The sequence below is a fragment of the Sorex araneus genome, chromosome 2, assembly GCF_027595985.1.
Source record: "Sorex araneus isolate mSorAra2 chromosome 2, mSorAra2.pri, whole genome shotgun sequence".
NCBI classification, from domain to species: Eukaryota; Metazoa; Chordata; class Mammalia; order Eulipotyphla; family Soricidae; genus Sorex; species Sorex araneus.
Genome location: NC_073303.1, coordinates 309,107,568 through 309,122,638, shown reverse-complemented (window position 1 = coordinate 309,122,638; position 15,071 = coordinate 309,107,568). Strand labels below are relative to the sequence as shown.

General features: G+C 39.8%; 1 protein-coding gene across 2 annotated transcripts in view; it reads left to right on the top strand.

The window, feature by feature from the left end:
- Positions 1 to 13,320, top strand: part of PRKCI (protein kinase C iota) — a 94,612-nt gene extending 81,292 nt beyond the window's left edge. For both annotated transcript variants that reach the window (XM_055127751.1, XM_055127752.1), the window contains 6 exons: positions 1,038 to 1,125; positions 2,502 to 2,627; positions 3,922 to 4,001; positions 7,051 to 7,140; positions 8,478 to 8,593; positions 12,366 to 13,320. In XM_055127751.1, the coding sequence (XP_054983726.1) occupies positions 1,038 to 1,125; positions 2,502 to 2,627; positions 3,922 to 4,001; positions 7,051 to 7,140; positions 8,478 to 8,593; positions 12,366 to 12,453 (588 nt within the window). In that variant the 3' untranslated portion in view covers positions 12,454 to 13,320. The remainder of the gene's footprint in view (positions 1 to 1,037; positions 1,126 to 2,501; positions 2,628 to 3,921; positions 4,002 to 7,050; positions 7,141 to 8,477; positions 8,594 to 12,365) is intronic.
- The last annotated feature ends 1,751 nt before the right edge of the window (positions 13,321 to 15,071 follow it).

Genomic DNA, 15,071 nt, shown 5'->3' with positions numbered 1-15,071 from the left:
TTTATTTTGCCCAAAAATTAGCAGAACAAAAGCATGTTTGATACTTTTGGAAGCTGGGAAGTTCAAAATCAAAGTGCTGGTAGATAGTTTCTGTTGAAGTCACTTCGTGATTTGCAGATGGGTGTTTTCTCCTTACACCCTCGGCACAGAAGAGAGAACTAGCTCGAAGAACACAAATTCCATGTGAAGAGGCCTGCCTCAGCCCTCGAGCCTCCTTCCTGTTTCTCCCTCCCGCCCCTCACCCCAAGCTTCAACATTAGGGCTTCGGCATAGGAAGTTTGGCACCACAGTTCATAGCGGGAAATGTGAAATTAATCCTTTCGTCCTTTTTTTTTGGGGGGGGGAAGGTCATACCTGGCGATGCACAGGGGTTACTCCTGGCTCTGCACTCAGGAATCACCCCTGGCAGTGCTCAGGGGACCATATGGGACGCTGGGAATCGAACCCGGGTTGGCCGCTTGCAAGGCAAACGCCCTACCCGCTGTGCTATCACTCCAGCCCTCCTTTCGTCCTTCTTATTCCTTATGTTTTGATTATGCTTATACAAATACGCTTATATATGAAAATCTTGCCATTTATTATTATGTAGTTTCTTTATGCATGTTATTGTGTTTGTTTTAATATATTTATCTTCTGTAGCTAATACATTACATGACTTAAAAAATGCGCAGCCAAAAGTGACACATCATTGTGCCAGCAGTTGTTATGTTAGGAGATGGAAGTTAAAGTGCTTCTCTTCATGAAATATGATTTCTTTCATTTAAATAATTTGCTGTGATTTAAATTTTTCCCATTAAATTTTTTCTTGAAAATAGTTTTGAGTGTAAATTTTATTGTAACTGACTAAACTGACCTCCATTGATGATAGATTATATCAGCTAGTGAAATCCCCAGTCTTAATAGTAAAGGTAGTTGTACTACTGATGTGTTGATTGACTATATTATCTGCAGGGGCTAAGCTTATATGATAGAAGAAATAAGAGTAAATTTAAAGAGTTTAGGATATTACTTCTTTTTTCTTTTCTATTTAATAAAAGGAAGGATTGCGGCCAGGAGATACGACCAGCACTTTCTGTGGTACTCCCAATTACATTGCTCCTGAAATTTTAAGAGGAGAAGACTATGGTAATGAATAAATTGGTGATATTTTAACTGTGGCTAGAAGGTTGTTTAAACATGAAACCAATTACATTATGGTATGCTCTGGCATTTCAGTGCTCAAATTCATCCATAAGCTTTCTTAGTCCTCTTAAAACCCACATGAACACCCTAAACTCTGAAATACTGCCTGTGTGACCTTGGAAGTGTTTGGGCTGCAGCTTGTTTGGGGTTTGATGTTGCTGTCTGAATAGCATGAATGGCAAACCCTAGTGGATGCCAGTTTACATTTTAGGCAGTTTATATGTACTTCGTTCATTTTGTACTAGTCCTATGGTTAGTAAATAAACATGGTTGATTTCCACCTTACAGATGAAGAAACTGAGGTACAGAAAGTTTAAATAACTTCGCTTGGAGTCATATAACTAGAAAGTGGGAATGTAGAGATTTAAGTTTAGCAGTCGGGGACTGGGATACAGTTCAGTGGGCAGGCGCATGTGCTTGCATGTGGGCAGCCCAGGTTCTACCCTTGCCAACATACGGTTCTCTGGACTCTTATAGGAACAAGCCCTGAGCACTGATCAGGGAGTTGTCCTCTCAGCACTTCAGAAACAAAAAAATGAAGCTTAGTGATCTGACTCCAGAATGATAATCCGCTAGATAAATCTTCCGATTCTTTTGGATTATCCACTGCCCCTCCACCCCCTACCCCCCCACCCCCCAAATCTGAATTAGGGCAGGAAAATAGACGGCCATTCAGGAATCAGAGGTGCTCTGTAGAACAGTATTTGACTCCAGCTGTAGAGGAAGATTAATGATAGCACCTGTGACCGCTGCGCACGGTGTGATTCCTAGGCCTTTCAAGGATTTTTAATCAACTGATTGAAGATCAGAATCAAGACCAAGGAAAGGTAGTCCTCAGATCCAACTTAAGTATATCATAAAAACAAAATATTAGGGACTGGAGCGATAGCACAGCAGGGAGAGCGTTTGCCTTGCACATGGCCAACCCAGGTACGGTTCCCAGCATCCCATATGGTCCCCCGAGCACTGCCAGGAGTAATTCCTAAGTACAAAGCCAGGAGTAACCCCTATGCATCGCCAGGTCTGACCCAAAAAGCAAAAAAAAAAAAACCAACCAAAAAACCCAAAATTAGATAGGGGACACCAGTTTAAAGTTATAGGCATGTTTAGGGAAAAGAAACTTAGTTTTCAATTTCTAGTCAGTTTTTTGTTGTTGTTGTGGCTTCTCAGCTGCCTCCGTCATTGATCAGTAGCTCTGTAGTCCTCAGTGCCACTTTAATGCCTGGAGTGCAGTTAGACTTGACTTTTTCACTGTTCATGTTTCATTTTTCAGGAGTGCAGAGTGAATAATTTATTGCTTTAAAATTTCTTTCCTGAAGGTTTCAGTGTGGACTGGTGGGCCCTCGGAGTGCTGATGTTTGAGATGATGGCAGGAAGGTCTCCATTTGATATCGTTGGGAGTTCTGATAATCCGGATCAAAACACGGAAGATTATCTTTTCCAAGGTAACTTGCTTTATGGAGATTTTTTGTAAATAACCAATTATTTCACAACAAATGGGGACAGTGCAAGTGACTACTTTGAGTAAGGAAAAGGAGCGTCATCTGTACTATATATTTATTTTATATGTGAGGCTGTAATTTTTTTCTGTTGGGGGTATATAGTCTGCCTCTTAAAAATTTTACTAAAGTTACTGATAGTGTTAGACAGTGTTCCAGCATCAGCCCCACCACCAGTGTCGGCTTCCCGTCACTGGCGTTCCCAGCCCCTCTCGTGCCCCTCACCGCCACCCCCAGCCAGCCACCTTGACACGCACATCTGAAAGCTTGGTTGCTGTAGTTTGGTGGATACAGCTTTCCTTTTTTAGTAGTCTTCACTCTCATTTACCACTTAACCTCTAATCTTGAACGTAACAAAGAGGTTCCTTGAGACTGTGTTCAGAAGAGATGTAAGGAAGGAGTTCTCTGACAAGAGAAGTCAGCCTTTTCACATTGGCCCCAAGGCCAGAGTGCATAAATAAGTTCAAGAACAATATTGTGGAAAAGTATCTTATCTAGAAGATAAGACAGTTGAAAAGTGAGGTAAAATAGAAACCCTATAATTAAACAGAACAGAAAGAAATACCAACAACACACAAAGAAGTGTAATACCTGCCATAAAATTCTGCGTTGCTAAATGTATTCATCTTGGGAAATGGAAAGATGCTTTGTATAATGGGAAGTCGAGATGGTCGTAGACTATATGGAAAGAACTTCACTATTAATTTGAATTATATACATTAAAACACTAATGATCTACTATTTCATGTCCGTACCTTTGATAAAGATTTTATAAAGTCTTAGCTGCCTATACAACATAGAGCAACTGAAACTCGTGTGGACTGCAGATGGAAGTAACTGGCAGAAGGGCTTGAGGAGAATTTAGCTCTAATGAAATTGAATGTGTCTGTGTAGTGCTGTATGTTAAGCATTACCAGATCTCGGTGAGCTCATTAGTCCTCGTAGACATTTCTTGAAATAGCCATTTTTATTTCTGTTTCTGAAAATGAAGAATCAGCCACAGTTAGGTAGCACAGAATAAGCTGGATCCATGTAAGTGATAAAACTTCAGTTTTGTGTCAGTTTTGAGGAGGAAGGAGAGGAGAGGGGCTGTAAGCCAACGAGACGCTTCCATATTGCATACCTGGCCTTTTTTTCCCCTTGCAAGAGAGACTTGCTTGTTCTCAATGAACATTTAATGATTAAAGCCAAGTAAAGGCCAACTGTAAATAAATTTATACAATAAATTTTCTCTTTCTAGTTATATTGGAAAAGCAAATTCGCATACCACGTTCTCTCTCTGTAAAAGCTGCCAGTGTCCTGAAGAGCTTTCTCAATAAGGTATTTATAATGTAAAATTTCTTAGTGGTTTGTCTTTGTATAAATGGAATGGGTAATAGAAATTTAAACAGTGTCCAGGTCCAGACCAATTCTAGAGTATGTAGTTCTTCAATTATGTGACATTTTTCTTCACCAAAGAGTAGTTTGATGGCCTTAGTCCCTGAGATGAGTTATCTTTTCTGCTTTGCTAGTGTAACCTACTTCCAAATGGATGTTACATGTGGTAGTTTTTATAGGGAATAAAATTTCATTTGGGGAGATAGTTTCAGTTGTACTTTGTCTTAAAATTTCTTTGATGGGCTAGAGAGAGAGTATAGTGCACGAGGACAGCTGCCCTGCACTCGGCCAACCTGAGTTTGATCCTTAGCACCCCATATTGTCCCCAAACCATCAGGATTTGTCCTTGAGTGCTGAGCTAGGAGTAAGCTCAGAGCATTGTGGTGTGGTCCAAAAACACAGAAATACATTTTTCTTTGGTTTATTAATTACAGCATCTCTAAGCCTTGAATATTTGGGACAATACCATCCCCTACATTCTCATGTCAAAAACTCCGTAATTAAGGAGCCTGAAAGGTAGAGTGCAGCAGGTAGAGCACTGACTTGCCTTGCGAGTAGCTGAGCTGGATTTCATCCCTGGCACTCCATATGGCCCTCCCAGACCTGCCAGGAGTGTTTCCTGAGCATAGAGCCAAGAGTCAGCCTTTAGCCCCACCGGGTATGTCCCCCAAACAAAACAAAAAACCCTGTAATAAAGAATTCAAAGGAAATGATTTACTTCAAAATTCTGAACACCATTGTTTGCTGCAGTTGGTAGACTAGAGAACTATTATAAAATTCCCACACCTTCAACAGTCTTTGAGCTAGTTGGATTCCAAATGGTGTCCTACAGTTCAGTTCCTTGGATATCAGCATCCCAGAGTCAGCACAGACACCATAGGCTCAAGGCTCAGTTTTTTTGTTTTGTTTTGTTTTGTTTTTTATTGAATCACCGTGAGATAGTTACAAGCTTTCGTGTTTGGGTTACATTCTCACAATAATCAAACACACATCCCTCCCCCAGTGCACATTCCCCACCACCGATATCCCGGGTATACCCCCCCACTTTCCCACCCTCCCTCTGCCTTCATGGCAGACAATATTCCCCATACTCTCTCTCTACTTTGGGGCATTGTGGCTTGCAACACAGACACTGAGAAGTCATCATGTTTGTTCCATTATCTACTTTCGGCATTCGTCTCCCATCCCAACTGGTTCCTCCAGCCATCATTTTCTTAGTGATCCCTTCTCTGTTCCATCTGTCAAGGCTCAGTCTTACAAGACTGCCAGCCGCCCGTCAGACACCAGTTGCAAGTATTGGGTTCTTGCACTTCTGTCTGACTTGGTTACAGTCAGGGGTTCTCACAACCCCTAGTGTGTGTCGGGTTTATTAGTTTGCTAGAAAGACTCACAGACTCAGAAAAATGTTTGACTTACTATCAGCTGGTTTATCCTGAAAGTGATACAGATGAACATGGAGTGGCACGGCACAGGAATGAGCTCAGAAGACTCCTGATAAAACAGGAGCTTCACCCGCTGTGTGGATGCTGTCTCCATCAACACAGTCCCACAGCTCTCCGAGCTGGTGTAAAGATTTTCATGGAGGGACCATTGGTTGCATGTGTACTGATTGATTAAATCATTGGCCACTGGTTATTGAATTCTGCTTTTAGCCTTTATGAAAATGATATAAAAAGTTCCAACCTTGGGCCAGAGAAATACTACAGAAGTTAAGGTGCTTTCCTAGGCTGAGTGACCAGCAGTAGCCCCCAAAACCAAACAAAAAAAGTAGTTCTTGAACACTGCTGGATGTGAAGTAAAAACTCCCATCCTCCCTCCCAATGCACCTTGCAACGCATACATAACCCCGCTACGTGCATGCACGCGCTCGCGCACACACACACACACTCAGCCCCCCCATACCCCCCACTCCCCCTTCCACCCCGCCCCCCGCAGTTCTAGCCCTCAGAACATGGTTGATTCCTCTTGCAGCCAGTGCCCCATCCAGAAGCTGTCTAAAGGCCACTATGATTCACTTTATGGTAAAATCAGATTGATTGAAAGGGACTTGTTAATGATGAAATATACTTCCATCACTCAAGAAATTAGAAGCTTGAGGCTAGAGTGATAGCACAGCGGGTAGGGCATTTGCCTTACACGCGGCCGACCCGGGTTCAATTTCCAGTACCCCATATGGTCCCCGAGCATTGCCAGGAGTAATTCCTGAGTGCAGAGCCAGGAGTAACCCCTGTGCATCACCAGGTGTGACCCAAAAAGCAAAAAAAGGAAAGAAAAAAAAAAAAGAAATTAGAAGCTTTTAGAAGTCCTCTGCCAGGAATAGTGGGGTAGTGCAGAAACCAAATGCACACCTTTCTGTATTACAGTTTGTCTCGGCAGTCACTCGTGGGGAGAGGGGTGGTAGAATTCTACACCCAGAGGTGCTTGGGGCAATCATAAATTTCACTTTAAATGGTGAGAAAGTGTAGATAGGTGATGCACATTTACTTTCTAAAGTAAAGACAATGGTAAATTTTAATAAAACTAATTGAAGTTAACTTTAAACGAGAAAACATTAAATAGGAAGCCTAAGCTTTAACATAGTGCTAGACAAAGGTAAGTAAAAACTGAAGGTAAAATGTATTCGGGGTTCACTCATTTTGCCTCTCACTTTAACTCATGCCAAAAAAGTAAGGCTAGAAGCATTTCAAATGATGAAAACTCTTTTCACTTGCATTGTTCTTTTGCAAGGAGGGTAGTGATTCTGTACCTTAATTAAATATTAAGTAGATTTAGAGCCATGAGGAAGTTTGCTTGTCACAAACTTCATATGCTCTTCTGAGTCTAGTGTACTTTACAGAAGGATAAGGGTAGATCATTCTGATGTATCTGATCAGATCATTCTGATTTTAGACATATAGGTTCATATGATACACATGAAAAGATCAGAAAGATAATTTATTATAAAGAGTGATACCCATTCACCCACTTCCTGAAATATTTCTTAATACCACAGGACCCAAAGGAACGATTAGGTTGTCATCCTCAAACAGGATTTGCTGATATTCAGGGACATCCATTTTTCCGAAATGTTGATTGGGATATGGTATGTAAATTTTTATTGCTTTTCCATATTAGATTGATTTTCTTGGGCCAAATTTTATTGTCTTGAAAGAATTCTAAAAATTAAATTATCTGCTTATATAATTTAAGACCATTCTCAAGTGCTTTATATAAAGCTTTTTAATTCAAGCTTAGTGGAGCAGATTATAGTATTATTAAGGCTTGTATTAGTGTTTAAGTTTGTTAATACTTTAGGACTGCCTAGGGACTCATTTTGGTATGAGTGGGAAGCATATGAGGATTGAAGTGAAATCTAGAGGTGGAATTAATTTTTTTAAGAATGTAGGCCTGCAGTCTTCACAGGATCAGGATGAGCCACTCACACATGAGAACAAATCCACTGAAAAACCCAGGTATGTGGGTTTTGTGACTGACACCTCCAGCCTCACACAGAGCTGGGAATGGGTGCCCTCCTCCCATCCCCCTGTGCTTCCTGGTACCTGGCAGTCACACCCACGAACTGCCTCTGGGCGCCATTGAGCTCATTAATGGCTGTGATCCAGAGACTCACAAATCTCAGAAGAGAGCAGCACACTGCAGAGATGTCTCCACACCCCAGAGTCACCATCCAGTTAAAAAAATTAACTCCAGGGGCTGGAGCAGTAGCACAGCAGGGAGGGCGTTTGCTTTGCACGCGGCCGACCCGGGTTCCATTCCCAGCATCCCATATGGTCCCCGAGCACTGCCAAGACTAATTCCTGAGTGCAGAGCCAGAAGTAACGCCTGTGCAATGCCGGGTGTGACCCAAAAAGCAAAAAATAAAATAAAATAAAATAAAAATTAACTGCAGCTCCAGCACCCTATTTAAAATTTTAGAACTACTGGAGCAACATCTCATGCTCTGTGCCATTGATATACCCTAGTAGCACACCACATTGGATGGGGTGTGTGTGTATATATATATATATATATATATATATATATATAGAGAGAGAGAGAGAGAGAGAGAGAGAGAGAGAGAGAGAGAGAGAGAGAGAGCACACAAGGCTCAACCTGTAGCAACATGTTAATGATCTCTTATACAGAGCTTAATGGCTCCAAAGTGAGATACAACAATTTTCACACACTTTCCTCTAAGCAGACCTTTTTGGATCACTTTTAGTGGATTATTCAAAACAAGCAATACAAAATAAATTATTTAGTATCTGCCTTTGAGGCAGGCTTGGGTGTTGGTGGGAAATTTTGGAATAATGGTTGTGGGAAGGTGTAATGGTGGCAGGATTGGTGTTGAAATACTGAATGTAGTTATTATGAACAACTTTATAAAAATAAATTTTTTTTAAAAGTAGTCCTGACCTGTTACCCAATATGTCTTTCTAGATGGAGCAAAAGCAGGTGGTGCCTCCATTTAAGCCAAATATTTCTGGAGAATTTGGTTTGGATAACTTTGATTCTCAGTTTACAAATGAGCCTGTCCAGCTTACTCCCGACGATGAGTAAGTGATCTTACAGACTGGCTATTTCAGAGCTCTCTGAAAGTCCCGTTATTAGTGGCCGTGCAGTGTTGCACTTTCAGATTATATTCTTTAGCTACCCTTTCAGTTTCGGGATACTAGAATCCATTGTACTATTATGAATTGTAATAACTGCCAGTTTCTACTTTGCTTTGCTTACGTTACCTGTACCTCTTCCAGTTTTGTAAACCTAGGTGTTATCTTCATTTTACAGATGAGGAAACCCGGGGCTCAGAGAGGTTAAGCAAAGTTACACAGCTATCAGGTGGCAGAGCCAGGATCCAAACCCCAGTCTGACTGACTAAGGCCTGTGCTCTTTCCACTGCGCCGCACTGCTTTCCGTTTGGGTGGGTGATGATCACCTTTGAGTTCCTGAGTATTAAGCTAGGAAGAGAATTAGCTCAAAGGGTTTGACGTTTTTAAGACTCTTGATACGTATTGCCAATGGGGGGGAAAAAAAAAGAAGCATCAGCTTAGAGTCAAGCCATCAGATCTAATTTTCTGAATGTGTTTATGTTGCTTGCGTTTTAAAATACCATTTAGAATACTTGACTGTTTTAATCATCGACCATTATTCTCTCATCCCAGCGAGCCTTTACCTCCCATTTGACTGACATCGTGTTACTTGTCACATTCCTCACAACAGCTGTTCCAAACTGTCTCTGCATTTTCAGAGTCTTCAGCCCTGCTCCTGCTTCCTACACCTGCTCTGGTCTCCATCGCGGTGTGTGAGCCCGGGTGGCTGCTGGGACGAGGCTTCCCCGAGTGGCTTGCTTCAGCTGCCCGGTGCCTCAGATCAGAGCCGCTTGCTAACCCTCGGCCCTTCCCTGTTTTCTATTCTTGGCTCTGCAAGGAGCACCCTCTTTGCCTAGACCTGTTTCTTTCATTTCCTCGAGGATTTCATTTTGTAGTTTTCTGGTTATTTAATTTTGTTTCTTTTTCAGCTTCTTTCCACTTAAAAACATGCTCAGATATGTTCATTTCCCTCAAGTCTCAGCATTTCTTTAAATCAATACATTTTTTTCCATTTTCTTTTCCTCTTAAGCTTCTTCAGAAATAGTAGAAATTAACCATAAAAGAAAAAATAAGTATTTTCTTTGTTAAACTTTAGAGTAGCCAGCCTTGATTGTATTACCATTTTTGGGTGAGGGGGTCACACGAGGTGTTCTCAAGGCTTACTCCTGGCTCTCTGCACAGGGGTCACTCCTGGTAGTACTCAAAGGACTGTATGTAGTGCTGGTGATCAAAATGGGGTTGGCCACATGCAAGGCACGCACTTAAATTCCCATACTATCTCTTCAGCCCCTATATCATACTTCTGTGTGTGTGTGTTGGGGGGCAAGGGGGAGGGGGAGGAGGGCATATCCAGTGATGCTCAGTGGTTACTTCTCACTCTGCACTTAGGAAATACTCCTGGCGGTGCTAGGGGACCATAAGGGAATGCTGGGAATCAAGCCCAGGTTGGCCACATGCAAGGCAAGCACCTTACCCACTGCGCTATTGCTCTGGCCCTGTGGTTCTACCGATTTTATTGTTTTTAATTTTTTTTGGGGGGGAGTCTTTGTCTCTGAGACTAAGATGCTTCCATGGATTTGTTCATGACTGCCACCTCTTTACTGGATGCAGTTTGTGCCTTGGAGATTTCAGCCAGCCATGTAGCATGGATACCAGCTATTTAAGTGACTTGCGGCTAAATTGGCAAGCAATTATGGAGTAAAAGACACTGTGCTCAATATTAGCCATTCAAAATCTATTAAGACATAGGCCTAATTCCTAAAAGTCTTACTGTCTACTAGAGGAGAGTGATAAGTGCGAAAATTACTTATGATGGCATCATGTATTAAAAAGAGCCCTGGACTTAATCAAGAGATAAGGATTTGAATCCCGATGCTACCACTTACCAACTGGGTAACCGTCAGTATGATTTGCATAACTTCTCTGAGCCTATTTCTTTTTATTTGCTTATCTCACAAGGTTGCCGAGAAAAATTAATGGTGGTTTCTAGAGTAAAGCACCTACCCCTCCCCCCGATATCTCACCTAAGCAGCATTTCTAGCTGCCATGTTTGTTGGACAAGTCCCTCGAACACATGAAGTCTAAAAATCAAGTAATTGTCCTCTTTCTTTCTGTGTTTGCAGCCAGTTCCTCATTTTATTTACTTGTTTCTGCCCGTTATATCATCCTGTGTTCCTGCATTCAGATTCATAATGATTGTTTCCTCCTTCTCCTGTAAAATCCCTTCAACTGCCAAGTTCTTGCATAAGTTTCCTTTACTTCATCATTTAAATCAGATCCTTCTTTTCCATTCCCATTGTGATAAGCACAGTTCAAATCTCCTTCGAATCATACCCAGAATATTACACTGCCTTCAGCTGGTCTCATTCCTCATTTTGTAACCCACTTTGTATACCCCAGTTCCTTAATTCCTCTCCTCAGAATGCTCCAGTCACTTCTACATCACAGAGCAGATTGGGTCTTCCATCTTGGGCTGAGAGAGTGCAGGAGGCTGGAGTGCCTGGGTCTCATGCCAGCGCGGCCTGCTCCCCAGCACCCCGGGAGCATGAAGCCAGGACTGACTACTGAAACTGTTGCTGGGGATGGCCCCCAGCCATCACTCTTTCCACTTGAAGGCCTCCCACCACCTCGACCTCTTGAGCCTTATCTCCCGCCACACTCTGCAATGCTATGGCTGATCCATTTCACTTATGCAGCATTCCCACACTTAACCAACATGGTGCTGTTACCTTTTGCTCATGCCATATCCTTGCTTTCCTTTATTTTTACTTACTGAAACATTCCCTGATTTTCAGTTACCCCAAAGGCAACCAGATCTTTGGTCGCAAGGTGAAACGCCCTAGCTTGAGTATCACTGGCTTCACTGAGCCGCTACCTTCTTTTCTAGTAGCATGCGGTATTAACACCTCTATCCCAATTCTAACGAGCTATTTGCACTTGCCCCAGACTTATAATCTCTGATAATTCCATTAAGTGTTTGTGGAATGAATACTGCCTTTCTTGATTTCTCCAACAAGAAGTCATCCTTTTCTTAAGAGTGGATTAGAACAGGCCCTACCGTTGTCCCCTATGAAACTGCAGGTAATGCTTTTCTTTTAGTTATTCCTGAGCTATTTCCCTCCTTGAAGAAAGGAACTATATCCTGTGTGACTTTGTGCTCTGTGGTATGGTGTATCCATTTAAGTATTAAAATATTTGATGATACTATTCACTCTTACTGTGTATTGAACTAGAAGCCTCATGTAACCGAATGAATGTCAACCTCCCCACTCTGTGACTGTTACCTCCCTGTGGTGTTCTCTCCTTACTCCAGGTCTTTCAGTGTACTTGTTCCTATTGCCTTTTCCTTTTGGGTAACTTCTGGGCCTTCTCTTCACCACCTTTCATCTGGCTGTTGAGGTGACTACTGAATTGAATGCTAATTCAGACCTGGATGCTTAATTATGAATATTGTTCACGTCAAAATTTATGATCCAGTAGAATTGGGATAGTGTGTGCCTTTTATATTCTTAGTCTTCACTTTTAGATTGCCTTTTGTTTCTAGCTTGCTATGAGATTACTAGCTTCTGTTAATTTTTTTAGTACTCTCAATTCTAGAAAATGCTTGGGGATTAATCAATAGAATTACAGAAATTTTCCCCATAATTTATGTAAACTAGCTTTATTTTAAAATTTTGTTTTTGCATTTTAATTAAAGTTGAATAAATCTTGATTATGAAAATTATTCTTTTTTCAACAGTGACATTGTGAGGAAGATTGATCAGTCTGAATTTGAAGGTTTTGAGTATATCAATCCTCTTTTGATGTCTGCAGAAGAATGTGTCTGATCCTCATTTTCAACTGTGCATTTTGCTTGTCTCGCTCTTTAATGCATGGATAAACTTTACGACCCTGGATACAGTGAACCATTTTATATTTGTCACCTATAAAAAGCACTCATTATCTTCTACTGTTGACTATAAGAGTCAATTAGTACATCTAAATTTAACTGTGAAAAAAATTAAAGCTAGTTTTCAGACAGCTCTGTCAGAATTTAGTTACACTGGTATTCCAGCAGCCTACTGATGAGTAATGAAGTTGTCTTTTTTTTGTTCAAAGGAAATACCACTGCTTTAAAAAGGACTATCTGTTGCATTAAAGCACATACCAGGATCACATCATGAACCTACCATGACTTTTGTTGTTCTCTGTTAAGTCATTTAAGTGAATTAAGTCATTTAACTGACTCGTAATTTTGGAATAAAAGATTAATTCAAAATACAACATCTTGTTATGTTACCTATTAGTTTCGGATTCTTTGTGTTTAAAAATTCAACTAGAAATTTTTATCATTGCCTTGAGAATTATTGGTGTTCAAGACAATAGTTGTTAGATTGGTACTAAAATATTTTGCTTAAGAATTTGTGGATACTGAATTCCCTTGTGGAAAATGCTAGGCACATTTTATTATGATTCAGATTCCAAATCAACAGCTTCTCTAGTTGATGCAAGTGATTTTTGTTTTTTTAAAGGAAGTTTTGAGTTTTTCCTTATAGCCAGAACTTTAACAAGAGTGTTAATGAATGTAATTGCATGGACTCATGACACAATTGATAGGAATGTATTTCAATAGAAGTTTGAAATAGATACAGAAAAGTGCAATGGTAATATTTATTTCTTGTTGGAAAATAAACCCAACATGGTTTTTTTTTGTGTGTGATTTGACTTACATGAGACACTCACTGTGTTATCAAAAATAGAGACTCATTCCATTTATCTGGAGAACACAGAATGTATACTATTCCTTCCTTATAATTTGGTACGTGGGGAAGTAACTTATTGTCCAGATAGTGTCTTAACTATGCTTGCTTCTTTCCCAGAATCACATTATTCATATTTTTAAACCCTTTCTTGTGGACTCTTCAATGAAATTTAAGATAAATTTAAGAAAATACATTCAGGATATGTATAGGCACATGACAGTTCAAACTGGTATGTGAGATTTTATAAATAGGTAATACATGTAATACAGAATAGAGTACATTTCAAGGGCAAAGTTATTCAGATTATATTTTATAATATTAGTGTTTAGCAGTTTATTTAAAAGGATGAGAGATGTCATCCTTCTCACTTATTTTAAATATTTTTTTATGCAAAGGGATTTAAAAAATAACCATGATCTTCTAAATTAATTACAGCCATGTAATCTTAGAAATTTATTTTGGGGAAAACTAGTTTTACTTAAACTTAGGCTCACTTAAATCTCTAGACATTTAATAAATTATTTTCTTTATTAAGGGGGTGCTACATTTCATTTGAAATGTAATTTTTTTCATATCTTCTGGCCACATGCTCTCTCCAAATAGTTAAGTCTGTGAGCTAGAAAAACCTCAATAGAAAATGTTTGTATTTGCTTATTTCAGAGATACATGTTTCTCTTAATACCTGGAACTTATTTTAAAGCAAAAAGCAGTACTTTTGATCATAAACTTATAGAAAATTTGATATCAGTGTCAGAAATATGTTTATGATTTCGCTTTTAAGTGGTGCTGTTTTCACTCGGTCACTAGCTCTCAGATTTTTGTTTTTGTGGGGCCATACTTAGTGATGCTCAGGGTTATTCCTGGCTCTGCACTTAGGAATTATTCCTAGCGGTCCTCAGGGAATCATGTGGGATGCTGGGGATCAGGCCTGGGTTGACGTGTGCAAGACAAGCACCCTACCCACTGCACTATCGCACTGGCCCAAGTTCTCAAATTTAGAATGTGGATCTATCACCTAAAAAGTTTGTTTAAAATGTGTATTACTGGGCTAACTTTAGATTCCGTTGGATCATTGGGCCTCCTTTTGAGAAACATTTTAAATTATTTTTCTTTTGTCCTATAGTTAAATTTTAGAAATATTCGAGATGGAATAGTCAGTGAGTTACTGTTCTTACCCATGATTTCAATTTTAGAAATTTTGAGGTAAAGTCTTCAAATTAGATGTCTTCTCCAAAAATTCATCAGTTTTCTACCAATAATATTACAAATGGTAAACATTTTTCTATAATGGGGTTTTAGCCATTATTCAGGGGGGTCTTTTGTTTTTAAATCTTTTTTTAAAAAACTAATAAGATTTACTATGTGTGTTTTATACAGAATTGGATTACAAATGTTTTTAATTGTGTTCTGTTTTTATAGTCTTTAAGCTCCATGCCAATTCTTTTTTATGTTATGTAAAAGTTCTTTCAAAATACCAGGGGAATAAGGTAGTTTGTTGGCAGAATGATGACAGTTTTTGTGTTCTCAGAAAAAACATTATTTTGCATAAAGCATATGGTCAGATCATTTTATGTATATGCAGCCTGAATTGGATACCAGGTATTATGCTTGTTTATACCTGTTCATTTTACCTAAAGGGAAAAAAAAATCTTTTTTTTAAAAAAAAATTTTGTCATGTGAATACTGCCTTGGTCATCACAATG